Source organism: Myiozetetes cayanensis, unplaced genomic scaffold (genome assembly GCF_022539395.1).
Source record: "Myiozetetes cayanensis isolate MyiCay16 unplaced genomic scaffold, myiCay2020 scf1, whole genome shotgun sequence".
NCBI lineage: Eukaryota > Metazoa > Chordata > Aves > Passeriformes > Tyrannidae > Myiozetetes > Myiozetetes cayanensis.
The window spans coordinates 89,672,751-89,690,320 of NW_026086604.1; the positions used below are offsets into that span (position 1 = coordinate 89,672,751).

A 17,570-nucleotide genomic window follows, 5' to 3' on the forward strand; every position below is an offset into this window, starting at 1 on the left:
TCAAGCACAAGCTCAAAGCACAGCTAAACAGATAAGGTATGTGGAAAAGAAAGGAAAAAGAAGAATCCAACACAACTTCATAAATTAATCAACAGAAATACATACACCAGACTGCAGGTCATAAAGTGTCTGAGTCACTATAATATTGAATACAGCATGAGAGCGGCTGCTTTCTTCATTCATGTTGGTTGCAGCAACTGTTCGTGATTTGTTTCCCTCCGACATCAGTGACTCAATATCCTAGAGCAAAAAGAGTAAAAAGTGATGCTAGGATAAAAGCAAGTATTGTGCTTGCTGAACAAAATTCCCATCTAGATGGAAGGGTGTGTACATGTGAGAGAGGAAGAAGGGAAGGTAGAAGCAATGAGAGAATTCTTTGCACATTTTAGGATCTATTTGAGGTGGTACAGAGGGTATGTAAGTCCACAGAAGAACGTTAAATCATATCTCTGTTTTAAATGCTACACTTAAAAGCCCAGCAACTACAGTCCATGCACCTTCTCCTTATCTGCTGCTGAAAAACCTTGGTAACATCCACATCACAAATCATCTTGTTCAAGGGCAGTAATCAAGCCAACACAGATCTACTTACAGAAGTGAACACAGGGCATCTCTTTACTGAACTAATACTATCTTCACTTAATTGGCTCAAGTTACCTCGCTTGAGCCTGTACCTTCTGACACATGCAAAACAAAGATGACTATGCCAAGTATGCTATGTGTGCTTGTTGAATTTTCCAAAACAGTTTCAGAAGTTATCAGCCAAAAACTAAGTATAAACAATACTTACTAGAATTTGAACAAAAAAGGTGTGCTTTCAAAGTAAGCAATTCACTATAAAAGCTGCAAAAGCAATTTTTATAACTCTGTAATACACACAGACGCTTCAGAAAAATAAAAACCCCCATAAAAAAGCAAAATGGCTCCCACATAATACCACACAAAGAATGAACATTTTTTTAAAAACATTTCCAAATCAGATTTCCAAACTGCACTGCTCTAATTATTTCCATTGTGGTTGTAGTAATTCATTGGCTTCTACAATACTGGTTTATTTAAATATGTTTTGGTAGATCAAGTGGGCTCAGATGCTGTCTTAAGTTATGAATTACCTATATACACACCTATATAAAATAGAAGGTAGTATTCAACAACAAAATCAAAGAAATTCAAGCTGGAAGACTACTATTCTTATTTGAGAAGTCTCATACTTCCTGTGTCAAGCAGTGTTCTGTGTTTGTGGCAAATACCACGTGCATTGAAAACTGCAAAATAATAAGATACCACTATTATATCGTTAACACACATAAAGGCAAAACCAGTGCTTCTACATGAAATAAATACTCCTGAAGCATTACAGAAGACCTTCGCAATTGTCAGAGACCATAATCACTCAAGAACCAAAATATCTGGATAGACACCTCTTATAAGATTCTTCTTGCTTGTGTACATAGGTGTTATTAATAAAATTGTTAGGGGTTTAGGTTTACCTCAAAGTTTGTAACAGCCAACTGAGACAGGCCATCAACATATGGTCCCAAGACTTTGTGCTCTCGAACCTTGAGAGACTGCCGACTCCTATGGAATAAAGTAGACTTTATGTACAATCTACTAATTACCATGGATATCCAAAAATTTTCATATGAAATTGGTATCTTTTATATAGCAGAAGTTAATTTATGTCCTTTTTATTGTAACAGGAAGAAGAAAGTATTCCAGAATTTGTAACTCAAAGGAACAAAAAAGGCTCAAACCAATCTAACCAGTTTTAACTGGTTAATATATGTTAATAATATATGTTAATTATTTTTAATGCATACTTCCACCCTGGTATTTGTGGCTGTAACAAAACCTGAAATGTCTTATTTGGCAGAAAGAATGCTGAGAAAAGAAATGAAACTAAAAATCCTCCCCTCAGCAATTTGCTAAAGTTTCAATTCATCTTGCACTCTCTACATTCTCAAATCTACCTTTTTAACAAACTTGCATACCTCTTCACCTTTTGCAGTTATGTTCAAGAATCCAAATATATACCACATATATCAATACTCAGATGAAAAAATCCTATAAAAAAATCCTATCTTATATATGAATCTCCAAGTCAGAGAGCCTAGCCAGTATTTCTGTGTAGACAAAACAGAAGAAAGAATGCCTGAGTATATTCTTCTACATTCACAGAGTTCAACATCTAAACCATGAGAACCAAGTTATAAATAAGTTTCAAATTCCTTATAATTGATGAAAATTATTACCTGAATACTGTTTGGATCATGTGGCAGAAATACTCCAGAATTTACTCATATGCAGTTTTGATGGTGGTAAACTACCTCACACAGTATTTGTCATTAGGATGGTATCCTAATGTTTGATCTGATCCACAAAGGCATATAGAAGCTTTACATGAATATTCTCTTCTTTCTGGTGTTTAGTATCTACTCCTCTCTAGAGAAGTCATCTAAACACACAGTCTCAAAAAACCTTCTCAGGGACTTGCAAAACTGATTTCTGTTTTTATAGCTTTAGACAAAAATATGGAAGGCTGTGGGGGAGAGTGAAGCTACTCACCCTTTTGGGTCAAGCAGATCTCTGACTTTTTCATTGTAGATTTCCATATAGGACACTTCTACTTTAAAAGTATGGGATTCATTTTCTTCCACAGAGATTCTCTGAAATAAAGCACAACAGAGCCGTGGGATCAGACCCAGCTGCTCTGCATTGCCCATCATTGAAAAGGATTTTCCTGAACCTAAAGGAAAAAAAAAGGAGAAGAAAATACTTTGAGTGTAATTTCTGAATTACTCATTTTTTCAAGAAGCACCTTTTAATTCTCTTTTTATTCCTCCAGAAGCACATATCAGAACAACATGACATGCTATTCCAGACAGATAGCTTGCTCAAGGCACAAGCAAATAAAAAGAGAAATTATCTTAAGGGTTTCTTTCAGCAGGAACATTACTGGGGACCTCTTGGAACACACTTGAACACAAAAGACTGAATGACCCTTCAGTAGGAACTACTGCTTTCAGGCTTTGAAAGTGGCCCCAACAGGTAGAAACTAGGATCATACTGACAGAGCTGCTTTTAAGAACTTTACATTGTCACTGGCTGCGCCAAATGCTTGATATGTAATACTATAATATTTCAAAATACAATTTTGAAATGTTATCTATTTTAATATTTATGTTTCTCACTTCCCATATGCACAAAGCGTTGTTCCCCTTTAGCACAGGACACTCACCTGTCTGTCCATAGGCAAAAATACAAGCATTATATCCCTGAAAGGCCTTTTCAAGAATTCCTTCTCCAAGGCACTTGAACACCACTTCTTGACCTAGAAAATAATTGGATTTTCTTATTTTAAACTGAATAACATACTAAAATTAACTGAAAACATGAATAAAAAAGGTATTTACATTACTTTTTTCTGTTGAGAGCACTGATGAATGAACAAATGATTTCACATACAACTGAGTGACAAATTCAAACTGAACATAGTGTAACAGTTTCCCATGTTTAAATGTATTGTTGATTATCTTGTGAAGGGAGCAGTTCTCTGAAAGGTGTCATATAAGTTGAAAGCTTAGAAAATAACATAGATGCCTAAATTTTTTTATTTTTAACTGTTGTTTTTGCAAGTAATATGCATTATTTAATCACAAACTAAAGAGTACTGTAACAGAATTGCAATGAAACCCATTAGTGAACTGGAACATTAGAGGCACAACAGATATCTTCCTAGGAATATTAGCAGTTGTTCTCTCGGGAACTGGCCTCAAGTTTCACCATAAGCTGCTACAATTCGCCCTGTGGCAAGGTGATAGTGGGACCAAGATAAAAGCATTCCAGTGACATTCAGGGAGGAAATGCACACTAGGAGGCTGTCAGACTTCAACAGAGCTGTTTGAGGATATATTCCACCAAATCCATAGTTTGAAACATCAACTACAGAATTTCATATTCTGAAAATTGTCTTCCTGTGCCAGGAGGATTTCAGATAGTGGTTGGTTTGGGTTGTTTGGTTTGGTTTTGGGGTTTTGTTTTTTTTGGTTTTTTTTTTTTTTAATAGGAAAACTCAAAGTTTGTACACCATAAGGAGGGTCAATGGGTTGTCTGCTTTGAGTTCTGATCAAAGAATTACACCAGCTGTGTGTACACCCAAAACAAGCAGAGCTTAGCTAAGAACAGTATTTGTTCACCTTCTGGTGTTTGGGTTTACACTTGCATTCACTGCTGGTGACTTTCTGAAGAGCTATGATCAGCTGCATCTCTCATTTTGGTATGGGAGTTTCAGCACTTGTCAGTTACAAGAAATTCCGTTTTACAGTGGATGCAACAGCAACTTCTATAGTTCTCAAAACGAAATATACTAGCATAAAAAATAATCTAGCTCTACAGTTATACATTTCGTGAGAATATCCACACTCCATGATCCTCAAGTAATTGGTAGGCCAGGAAATTCCTGCAGAACAACCTCCGGAATGATTGCAGAATATTTTAGATGCATGCAAATAGGACAAGAAAGTACCTTACTTTTATTTTCCTTTAACTATACCTAATTTCTTTTCTGCTGTAATGGAAAGACTAGTGCAGCAGTGCACTATCTAGTGGTCTTTGTGTATCTTTCCAGTTGAATTTCTAAAATTCCAAAGTGTCACTGGTCTTGGATTAACACAGTTAATCCTGCTGAATACAGGAATTAAAAACAGAGGAGAATCTGCCATACTCTGGAAAGATTTTATTAAGAATGTTAGATACAGAAAAATTTGCTTTCTAACCTGCTCCTGAGGGCCCATTTTGTAGTTACCAAGCATCAAAGAGGCCACTATCTTGCTGAGCAAGAACACAAAATCAAGCAAAAACTGAAGCTGAGTATAATTGTTATGAGAAAAGAAAAAAGGGTATATATTATACAATGATTGTGAGTGGAGGAGAATAAAACCATTTGTCAGGAGAGGACAAAACTTTTCTTGCCCACTGACAAGCGATAAACCAGTAATCTCCTCCATGATTCATAACCAAAAAGTTATCATACTGTGCATGCTCGTAATAAACATAAGCTACAGAACTCCTTAGTGGGGAAGGAATACATAGGCATCTCATAGGCAAAGCTGGATTTATTTTTCAGAAGAAATTTAATTTTCAAACTGTCAACACAAACTGAAAGTCAATTAGACACCGATATATAATTTTAAATTTATATTTTTATTACATATTTTAAGAACTCAGCAATACCAGCATAGACAAATGGGTCATTAAAGAGTGTTGTTTATGGTAACCAGTTGAATTATCATGGAATAAAATAAGATTTGGCTTTAAGTGCACTCACACAAAAGAACAGAAAATGCTAAAGTTCAGTTATGAATATTTTATTAATTTCCTAATGCAGTGTACTGCTGAGGGCAACAGTTTATCATCCAAGAGATTTTGCTATTTTTCATTACAAAACCTCACTGTTTCCCCCATGAATTTTATTAGTGGGTTTGTCAACTGATTACAAAATCTGTAATATACAGAATTATGTCCATGTGCACTTACTGTCAAAAGAAACAATACAGATCCATTGTCTACACTGCTGCAATTTTGTTTTGTTAAATAAACCTATACTGCCTGGAATGCATACTTTTGCTTATTTACAGGACTTTTCTTCCACAGATTGCCTAGTGTTTAATAAGGTTAGTCAGGGGATTTAACTTGATTCTGACTTAATTTACAGCAAAAGGGAGAAATACAGAACAAAAAAATAGTTAACAGAAGTATTTCTCCTATACCAACTATTATTGTCTTTGAGACCAGGATTCCCAATCTTCCAGCTGGCTAAGACCATATAGCCTCTTACAGAGGGAACTAAAGGCCAGAAACATCCATCCCCTCTCCCATCTCCTGCTCAGAACACTGGTGAGCCTCAGGTGACTGACAGACGTGCCGTCAGTCAGGCTGGGGAAAGCACACCCAAGGCCGTCAGGGAGCCCATGCCCCAATTCCACCACTCATGATCTCTCACTGAGGGTAGAACCTTGCAGTTCTTTAAGCTAATTGCCAGGTTTGCTTCCTTTTAAATACAGCAGCTGAAAGTGCTGAAAGCATACATATTTCTTATACAGTTAAAGCTTAGCTCAAAGCCGGGTGTTTGGCCTTTCAGGACAATGCAGCCTGCAGAAACAGAGCTGAGATGCCATGCCTAACATGATGCAGGTTAGGAACTTTATGAAAAATCCACAGGTGAGTTGATACAGTGTGGGGTCCTTGGAATGGGCCTGCCTAAGTGCTACAGTAGTTATTTATGCCATCTCTTGAATCCTTCCCAAACTGAAGGGTTTCTTTTCTTCCTTTTAAAAATCCACTTCATCACAGACTTCAATAGGCTCTTACTGTTGTCCAGGCTTGTAAAAGGAATTCTTTGTTCTCATTGCTGAGAATTTCTCAATATCCTCCTCTTAACCAAAATGCGAGCAGTTATTTGTCTCTGTGAGCTTCTCAAGGCAAGCAGGTGTGTCCTTTATACATGAACTGACTCTTCACCCATTCAAGTCAAGAACAAATGGTAATAAGCTATTTCGCTTACTCTCAAAACACTTCTACTATAGCCTATACACAAAGCTCATCCCTCTTCCAGATCAAAGCAAATTCATTCTGTCCTTTAACCAAATTCCCCTCCCTCCTCAAAACCTATTTCATTGACTTCTTTATCACCCCTTTCCAATAAGGCATCCATATTCTCACCAAATACCCAATTATGTCTTTCAGAATTAAATCATCAGAAAAAAGTTGCAGAAGCTAGCACATGATAATCAGCACAAACCCAGAGGTTTGTAACCATTCCTTGCTTGGAATGACAGCCCTAAACTGTTCAGAAACATACAGCATCAGTATTCAGAGTAATCCTCCCTCTACCTGCTACTGGGTTGGATTATAAAAATTACAAAAAAGCAAAGAAACAACAATAAAAAGCCAAATCAAACAAAAACACCCCCCCCCAAAAAAAAAAAAACCCCATGCACTTTAACATAGGTTATAGACACTTAGTTTTCAGGCTTAAGAGCAATTTAGACAGAGTTCTGAAATTCAAAGGGGCTCTGCCAGATGGTACTGGGGGTGGTGCTGTTTAAGATCTTTAAGATCTGGCAACATGGACAGTGGGACTGAGTGCATCCTCAGCAAATTTGTTGATGGCACCAAACCATGTGGTGTGTTAGACACCCTGGAGGGAAGGGATGCCATCCAGAGGAACCTCCATAGCCTTGAGAGGTGGGCCCCTGCACACCTCATGAATTTCAGCTAAGCCAAGTGCAAGATCCTGCACCTGGGTCAAGGCAATCCCAAGCACAAATACAGGCTTGAAACTGGGTTAATTCAGCCTGGAAAAGAGAAGGATGATGCAGGGAGACCTTACAGCCCTCCAGTATCTGAAGGGGGCCACATAAAAGCTGGAGAGGAACTTTTTACAAGTGCATGTAGTGAGAGGTCAAGGGGTAATGGCTTTACACTGAAAGCATAGATGGGATATTGGGAAGAAATTTTTTACTGGGAGGGTGGTGAAACACTGGCACAGGTGGCCCAGAGAAGTTGTGGATGTCCCATCCCTGAAAGTGTTCCAGGCCAGGTTAGGTGGGGCTCTGAGCAACCTGGTCTAGTGGAAGGTCTTTAAGGTCCTAGATGGTCTTTAGGCCATTAGGACTTTAGGCCTTTAGGCCACCAGGACTAGATGGTCTTTAAGATCACATCAATCCAAACCATTTTGTGATTCTATGGTCTTGCAATCTCTAACACAGGATATCAATGTGTTAAAGAGCCCCCATCTCCTGCACTATCTGAAATCAGAGTATCACTTCCACAAAGGTCTTGTAGAGAGTTTACTCCTGTATTCTGTGCTCTAGACTCCCTGCTGTCTTTATCAGATAGTCCTGCAAGGACAGCTGCAAAGGTGCCTTCTGGATGCTTTTCATCATATGAAGGTTGCCTTCACTATTTCTGTCAGAGATACTGTTGGATCATTTTAGAATTTTGTAACCTAGTTTCCACTTCAGTGGAAAAAAAAATTTGCTAAAAAAGCAATTCTGCTACCAACAGCATCAATTCCTGTGTTTTCAAGTGCTGGAAAGATAAGGTAAGTACTTTCAAACTTGTACTTCCTGAACATGAGTACAGAAAGAAAATTAGTACAAACAAAATAACCCTTATGTTCAGCCAAAGAAGTTGAAGACATTTTACAGAATAAGTTTAGGGTAAAAGAACGAGATGGCTAATCCAATCTCAGGGTTAGCCTAGCTTCCCCACAGCCTGAGACTTGTTACCGATTACCCACGTAATTAAGTTTATCCAAACAAGAATCTCACTCTTGAGCAAGGTATTAATTATTAATATTAACAATATTAATAAGTGCTGGTAGTACTACAGATAAATGAACAAAGTCAAAAATAAAACCAGCCCAATCATGTGTGATAGTTTTATGGATCCTGTAACAAATGTGCATTTCCAGGAGCAGACAAACTTTGGGTTTATTGGCATTAGAAAAAAAACAAACAGGACTCGGGCACATGTCATCTGTGGTGCATTCTGTGTGTTTTTTGATGTCACATGTATCAATCTTTAATACAGTACGATATACACAATAATATATGTTTTCAACATAATGCAAGATGAACATGCTTTTGTTTTGCACAGAGAGCAATGACCGACAGGGTAGCCTAGTACTTGAGAATCTCTTTTTAAACCTTTCACTGTCACATCTTCCACTGTATTCCTGTGAGACAGGTAAAAGTGTTTTTCAAGTAATTAAATTTGTTGCACATACCTTTTTTTTATTTTAAGACTTTTACTTAAGCCTGAAGCTCATGCAACTTACATTTCCAAGCACTCTGGACTAAGCTTTCAAGCTTTATACATATTTCTTTTTAACTGTGCAACTAATCCCTGCTCTTGTCAATGGCATTAAACTTACACATCCACAGAGCATTACTTTGGGCATGGAATGTTTAATGCACTTAGCTACCCTTCTGTAGCCCAGCATCCAACAGGTTACAGTTTAGCTCAAAAACCCAGGGAGTCAGACGGCTTGTTAGGACTCTTTAAGGTTTTTAATTCTGTTACAGTCTTTAGTACAATCTCTGGACATAGACAACATGTATATTTGCAAGGCATCTAGGACAATGGGGTTTGTTCCACAAAGCAAAGAAATCATCAGAAATCCCAACCAAAACCAGTTATCATAAATTATTCTTTTTGTTTGTAAAAATACATAGTAACTTAAGGCCAAGTTGTGAAACAGGCTTAGGCAGTCTTAATATTACTAATATATAAAACCTGAAATACTGTCATTTCAGCATTTGGTTTGTTTGCTCTAAACCAAGAAATACCACTGAAGTACAGGATAACATCTGTTCATGCATAAGCAGGTGAACAAGCCAAAATCCAGTAACTTGGGTCTGAAACACTTTGGTGGGTTTTTTTAGTTACTTTTATTTTGATATTGTGTTAAAATCATTACGTTCTAGAACATGAGGGCTGGAAGTCACAAGTTAGCTTCAAGACCATACAACAACAATGACTAAAAAAAGAAAAAAAATCAGTGAAAGCATTGTTTTTTTCCGTACACAAGTCTTTTAACTCACATTCTTTGCATATTTGTGAAAAGGGAAAAAAACCCACCAATAGCAAAGCCTCCCTGCCAAGAAAACAAAAACAACCCAACAAAACAACAAAAAAAAAACCAAACAAAAACCAACTGTTTTGGGGTTTTTTTTTCCACACAGGAACATAAACTGGATTAGGCAAAAAAGCACCTCATAACTTTTGGACAGTAAGAAAATTGGAAGAGATGTGAGCCACAGCTTTCCAGAGACCAGCACAAAAAGAGGCTGATCTATATACAAATAATGAAACTTCAGATAAGACAAATTCAATTACAGCTTCTGAAACAGGCTCGAGATAACTTGTTTTGACTCAAATTAAAAATAAACAGACCTAGAACCCCACTGAATTCACCTGGAGATGAGTTAAACCAAGACAGAAAAAAGTTAGGGGTGTTCCTTAGCTCTCTTTCTTCTCTGCAAATGTGTTATCACCATGGTATAACACAACAGGTGCAGCTCCCACATGCACACTTGAGGCACATGGGGCCAAGATCTGGGTGCACACCATCACCTCCTTCCTTTAAAAGGAAACAGGGGTGTGTAGACACATAAGGAGCTGATGTGTGCTCTGATGGCTCTAGCAGCCTGAACTACGTGCACCTGTTCAGTGCAAACACAGCTCTTGAAAGATGAACCGATGCAGAACTTTTTTCCCTGAAGAAGCTTCTTTGCTCAGGCAATTAAGAAATGTAGTGGAATCTATGACCAAGTGCAATCCTTAAGATTTGGAATTGCACACCAGAGGCTATAGCAGTCAGAGATATATTTTAACACACATATATGACAGTTCATTTATGAGACCTCTGGTGTCAAACTTTGAGGTAAGTTTAACCCTACCAACCTTCAAGATCTTATGGGTCACAAAATTTCATAATATAAATAACTAAGCTGAATGCTGGGTTTTTTTCCTTTCCTTTCTCAGCTTTGAGATTGCAGCGTTCAGAGCTCTCTCCACCAAAAGAAGTCCTCTTATAAAATATGAATATGCTAATAACCAAAATCCAGTTATGAGAAAACTACAATCTTGCATGGATTATCCAGCTTTCAGAAGGAAGAAATCACAAAGCTGACTGCTTAAAACACACTAGGGATGAACGATCAGACTATGAATGACTTAAAAGACCTGAAATAACCATACCATCTGAGGAGAACATGCTTTATTCCCCTCTCAAGTACAGAGATGTAGAGCACTGAAAACACATCACTAGCACCAATCAGAAGAAATTTCTGACTGCAGAAATGAAATTTTAAGTAGCAGAAACAATCACCACAAAAAGCTCTTCCAGGTGATAAAAAGAACACTATAGCTTAGATGTAAAAGCATCTCTCCTGAACAGCGTACTGGGTACTTTAAAATTTGCATTCCTTCTCATCTGAGGCCTTGCACTCAGATGATTCAATTCTGCAAAAATGAGATGCCTGCTTCTGTGAAGAAGTCAACTGAGCATCACAGTACAAAGTGCAGAAAAAAACTCCAAACCAACTCCACAATGCAAAAAAAAACCCACCAAATGAACTCCACAAAACAAAGACCCAAACTCTCACATGTTCTCAAATTATTTCCACTGTCCAGTGTATAGAAAATAGTTTACCTGCATATTTTGTGGTGTTTGATTCATCCATGGACCAGAAGCAGTGATCAAAGGCAAACACCTGCAGAAGCACATAAAAACAGAAATTAGGATCCTCTGGCTACAAGGCATTTCTTTTAAAGCAGGACATATCCGTGACTGTGTAATTAGAGTCTACTGTTTCTGTAGATCCTAAATCAGAACTATAAAGATGTTTCAACAGCAGGAATACTTCTGTGAAATCTTGAGAGTTGCAAACCCCAGTACTTCTTTTCTGTCTGTATACTACTATACAAAATACTCCTTAATCTATCCCTTAATGCAGATTTTAAAACACAGCCAAAACCTAACAATTAACTCCACTTTTCTCCAGGTACTAACACTAACAAACATTTCTGCCGACAGTAATGAAACAGCACCGCAAGGACTCAATATAAAGAATTTGGTGAGATGACCATTTGGCAGACATCAACACAATATGCACAAAAGTTTTACTAATAGTTTTTCTAAACTACAAGTTTTTCTAATACTCAATGAAGATCACTACTACTTACAAGCCTTAAGGAGTAAATAAACAGTATTAGACTACCTGCCTAAATCAAGAGCACAGTACTGCATCTCAGCAGAGGAAGCTCAGAAACTACAAATAGCAAATGTAGCTCCATTAGAGAGACAAGCTATCAGAGCCTGCTCTAATAAAAAGATCACTTAAAAGCACTTCAGTAAAGAGTTAGGGCTAGGTAGAAATTGAATGAGGTTCAATATTGTGCTCACAGGGCTTGCAGACCTGGAACAGTGTCCTGTAAAACCACTTAACACATTGGGACTAGATCCAAGTTCCCTTTTCTGCATATTTGGGAACATCATGGTGTAGACATACACCATTGTTTTTTTACAGCTTTATATGGCCACAAACACACCGAAGTTGCAGTGTATTCTCCACATTTTGCCATGATAAACTGACTGTGGATGAGTTAAAGATATTGATTCTGGTTTAGCTTTCTGCCTTGGGAGCACAAAAGGTGGGGAAAATCTCAAATCAACCTTTTTAATAAAACTTTGCCTGGGTCAAGATTTTCTTTGCCTGGCCTTCCAAAAGCTGATCTCCTTAGTAAGACAAACCATGCATGTTAATGTAGAACAACAGCCACAGGCTCTGTTAGCAGAAGAAACACCCAAATTCCCTAGAGAGAAGTCCTGAGGTGAGGAAGAAGGAGGATCATTTTCTTTTGGCTTTTGGGGATCAAGAACGTCTTGAACTCCCTGCTATTCAAAGTTACTATGCAATCTAATCTACAGATATGTCGTAATCTAATCTAAGACATCTTCCCAAAATGTCTATTGCTGCAAATATTCCAGAAGGATAAAACCAGGTTAGCACAGTAATCTCACCTCCTTCCCTTCCCTCCAGTTTGATGAAAAACACATCAAATGGCCTGAGGGAAGACTCAATACTGAGACAACACCTAGTCCACAAGAGTGAAATGAGTTCTGGAATTCCCTTCTGAAGAGAAAACAAACAAACCCATAATAATAATCTAAAGGGAGGCCTGAGTCATTACTGCAGCACAAATAGAAGGAGACATCTTCATGAGTCAGAATGTTCCCTGATGTGACTGAGTCAAAGACAAAATTTGGCCACTGAACCGCAAGTAAAACACAGCAGTTACTTCACCTTGTCTTCAGGCATTTGTGTAAGTAGGGGTCACTTTAAATTACTTTTGTGCATTTGATCATCATACTTCAAATCTAAGCATAAAAATCTGCCATCAATAAGAACCCTCTAACCCTTTCCCTAAATTCTGTAGTCCAAGAACCACTGTTTCTCTTCTCATACCCTATGGAAGTTTTCCTCACAGGACTTAGTTACAATGCCTAATCTCTACGATGATCAAATGGCAAGCAATTCAATTACAAAAAAAAATCCCTATTGTAACGATCCAAATCTACCAGATGCTAATTCTTCCCCCTTAAAACTAAGCATTATTTACAGTGGATCACACAGATCAGTTAAAGAGGTTACCCAGCTACGCATGCTCATGTGTAATGACTTAAATGTCAATACAGCAGTACTGTAGGCCAATTTAATCTATTGTCCTATGCATTTTCCCCTTGGTTAACATGGAAAATCACGTCAGGATCATTAGTGACTTCTAATTTAAACACTCATTTTGCAAAGAGACTCTTAAAATTAAAATATGTGCTTATAGCCAAGAATTTCTCATAGAAAAGCAATTTTTATTGGGATTTTTTTAAAGAGATAAAAATTGGTCAGACTGATTTTTAAAAGGTCAAAAATGATTATGCAATAGGAAGATTAAAATTCTGCCTCAAGATAAAACAAATGTAAATATAGCATTTTAGTATGTTTTCATAACAAACATAAAAAGCCATGGCATGGACTTAGTCTATTTATAAAATCTGCTTTGGAGAATTGCCAAATCCTTCTAACAGAAGTAACAAGATTACTTTTTTTTTTTTTTTTTAAAGAGTCAGGCGAAAAGGCAGAAACTGCTAGGGCATGCACTAACTGCAAAACACGTAGAGCAGCTGCAGCAAAACTCCCCCCTCCGTTAAAACTGGCAGAAGAACACTTAAAAATTACTTTGACTGGTGATGACAAAACAGCTACCTTGAACATTCCCAGCAACCATACTTTAAGGAAGCACCCAACCAAAACAATTTTCTGGACAACTCAGACCTTTGGGAAAACAGATTGCAAATGCAAGAATTGACAGGGTAAGAAATAAGGCATGCAAGAACAAGATACCTGGTCCTAGTCAGCAAGGCTCTTCCATGTGTACATGAGGAAGGCATTTTATAGGAAACACCTGTAGGACAGTGCCCTACCTGAACAGGGACCCTTCTTCAGAAAAGAAGATCAAAAAGATAACTATTTTATATTTCCCTAAACCCCAGGGTAGGAATGGCAGGACATGCAGTCCCAAGATGAGCATGTGAGCATACTCGGGATCAAGACATAGAAGCTATGCTATGAAGAAGAAACCTTTTAACTTTTTTCTAATGTTCTCCCTTCCTTCTCCCATCCTCATTGATTATTCTTTCTTGAAAACAGAAACGGTGGGTATTACTTTTTCTTCTGATAGAACTGTGCAGAATAATTATTATTTTTTCTTATTAATTTTTTCCCTGAAGAAGGTATTAAACCCCCTGTCAACCTGACCATCAAAGCTATCAGAAGTTCTGTTAATGTTCAAGTGTCAGACTCAATGGCCAATTCTCAAACTGGGCAGTACCAGCCATTGAAAATGCTTTTTTATCAAAGATCTTTACCAGCTCATATCAAAACTGTATCAATCAACTATATCAAAACTACTATTGAAAAGTATTTGAACAGAGATATCTGTGACATGAAGAGAACCTTTAAATTTCAAGCACCTCATATGAACTACTTTTTAACTACATTTTGGAAAATCTATTCCATTTAGGTGCTTAATATTAAAAAAAAATAAAAGGCAAATGTTTTTTGCATGAAATTGAAAGTTTAAAATTGCTACCTTTATTTCCCCTAAGATTTATTTCCACTAAGATGAACTTTCAGTTACTCTTCTGCATCTCTATGACTAAACAGATGAGTACTTCTGCTTTCCTACTGCCCTGATGTCCATTCCATAGCCATTGTACCAGGAAGCTTAACAATTTTTCAGAAGACAAGCAAAATGGTAAAACCATGAAAGACAGGTATACATCTACCTCATATGTCTGCACTGGCATTCAACTACAAGCAGATTTAAGTTTGCATGGGTGTTGGCCAGTTCTCACAACTGGACCCAAAATTATTCTGGGTTTTCAAATTACACAGGGAACTAACAAACAAGCCTCAAAATTTTCTTATTTTTGCAAGATTCTATGCCTCATAATTCATTCTAGCATCTAAAACAGAAAGGTGGATAAAAGGAAGCTGCCAGGAACCTGCCACAGTAGACTAGTAGCTTATAAACAAAAAATTTTGAATGAAGGGATGAACGGGGTAGTTTTTCTCCCAGGTCTATTATTCCAGTGTTTGACATTGCACAGTATTTTTAGTCTGTGTTGTATGAGAGTTGTAAAAAAAAGTTTAGACTAGTGTTTTAGACATCTCAGAAACAGCCAAGTAACAGACAGAGCTACAGGGCAGTCTTGCATGAGTGGAAACCATAGTAAAAATCAGTATATGAGCTAGAGTAGGTACTCATTGTATATTCATTATAAGAATTTTACCTCACAAACATTAGAGCACAAACATATAAAAATTGAATGCTACAAGAAAGAATTAGGTGGGAAGCACTAGATCCTGGTACTACTGTATCCAGAATTATTCTAAGTGCTCACATTACCCTAAGTAAAAAGAGTTATGTAGGCCTTTTCTAGGTTAGAGAGAACTGTACTTGGAGCAAATACTGGAAATTAAACAAAAGACTTGTTGTGGTAACCACAAAGTTTAAGAAAAGTGAAAGATATGTGTCTTTGGTTCCTTCAGCAGACACCTATAGCAGTTTAAGGCAGCTGTTGGTTATTTTGCTAAGGAGACAGCTAGAGGTTATGGCTTCCTGCAAACTAGGATGAAGGTCCACGCATCCATTGTGTACATCTGTGAAAAATCTGGAGTTTTGTCTCAAAATCACCTGTACTTGTGGCTTAAAAATTAAATTGAGGATCTTAAACTAGAGGAGTCATTTTGTCTGACTGCTACGCAGCAGTAACTTCTCACAGAATCTGAAAAGACAGCAAATACGTATTCACATTTTGAACAGCCAAAACACCATTCTGCAGAACTTATTCTCATTAAGGGCCCTCATCAATGCTTGAGGAATTAAAAATTTTAAGAGTTCATGTATGCAAGTATACTTAGGCAAACTACTTACAGGTAATGAGTACCATATCCAATATCAACTGCTTGCCAGACTAAGCCAAATTACATAATTAGTTTTAAAAAGGAGTATAATTTCACATTCATTATTGTTTTGAAGTCTAATTCTCAGTATAGGCTAGACAGAGTCTGGGTTTTGAATTTAGCAATGCATTACCTAGATTGAACATTACCCCTAACATATTGTCTATGCAGCTATAAAATATTGCAAATGTATGGCTAATATTTAATAGCCAATGCCATCTGACCAACAGATGGCCAATTAATCACACTCTGCTTTCACTGAGAAGCAGTCAGTCTGACTATGGTGACTTATGGGACTACCTGGTTCCTATAAAGAAAAGGAAGGGATAACTGAGGAAGGGAAATTTTTATTCATGGGGCAGCTGCTCCTACATGCCTATTACAACTGCTGATGGAGATAAGTAATAAAGGAGATTCATAAGGAAAGAGCAAACAGAGTCTACACCAGTAAGTTTAATGTAAATGATTAAAGAACTGAAAAAAAAAAAAAAAAAGCTGGTTACTATGTGACAAACACAAGACCTACAACAGGGCTGAAGAAGTATGGAAAGAAAATCTGAAGGGGGCATAGGGCACAGCTCACAGATTTCAGCTCAGAACAACCATTTTACCTTTGTCACAAAATGATACTTAAATGTGATGTTTGTAGAAGTAGCAAAGCATCCTAACATCCTTATAATAAATTTTCTTATCACATCTTCTGAGCTACCAAGCTGAATTGGCAAAATAATTCATCCATGGCTGATGATAAGCTAGTTCATTAAGGACAAGGAGAATTCCAATATTTCTAAAGTTTTATTTTAAAAATCCTACTCTGAAGATCAACCACATGCAGTACCCTAAAACCTGTATAAATCAAGTAATACCCAAATCTCATATCACACCCTCACAAACTCAACAAAGCCTATTTTCCACTGATGGCATGAACCTTATTATGTCTCAAACTGAAAAACATTTCACATAACATCAGAAGTTTCAGCATTATAGCTTGAGGATATTAATGACCATCCAACTATATCTAACAATAATGCGACATTTACGCACAAGCGTGCAGCTGTTCTGGTTTTGTCAAAGAAATACAAGGCCATAATTGAGCTTTTACGTAATGTTGAGAATAACTTTATCTGCTTATAATAAAACACAAATGATGTACTGCAGAAAATGAAAGCTCTTGTAAAAACACTTTTATTTGGTGAAATTACAACAGAAAGGAGGGGGGTTTCCCTTTAGAAAAAAAGGTCTAACAGTGATCAAACTCTCTAGTGTTAAATATATCAATTGGCACTGATAGAAGAACTGTATTCATGTCCTAATATAGGTACACAACACTTTTCTCCTGCCCTTCCTCATCACAACAAACAACTTTTTCTAGGTGAACTCTGGTGTACTTTGGCAACTTTTACACTAATTATTGATTTCTGACTATCATCCAGTACAAACAAAAATGGTTTGCTTCTCACTGGATGCATTTTGTCA

At 37.1% G+C, this 17,570-nt stretch overlaps 1 protein-coding gene across 5 annotated transcripts in view; it reads right to left on the reverse strand.

Moving 5' to 3' along the window:
- Positions 1-17,570, reverse strand: part of KIF13A (kinesin family member 13A) — a 108,570-nt gene that overhangs the window by 49,303 nt on the left and 41,697 nt on the right. For 4 of the 5 annotated variants that reach the window (XM_050321028.1, XM_050321020.1, XM_050321011.1 and 1 more), the window contains exons 4-8: positions 11,222-11,282; positions 3,239-3,331; positions 2,566-2,746; positions 1,491-1,578; positions 106-240 (exon numbers count right to left, since the gene is read on the reverse strand). In XM_050321028.1, coding sequence (XP_050176985.1) covers positions 106-240; positions 1,491-1,578; positions 2,566-2,746; positions 3,239-3,331; positions 11,222-11,282 — 558 coding nt within the window. The remainder of the gene's footprint in view (positions 1-105; positions 241-1,490; positions 1,579-2,565; positions 2,747-3,238; positions 3,332-11,221; positions 11,283-17,570) is intronic. The other variant, XM_050321036.1, reaches the window with a different exon arrangement.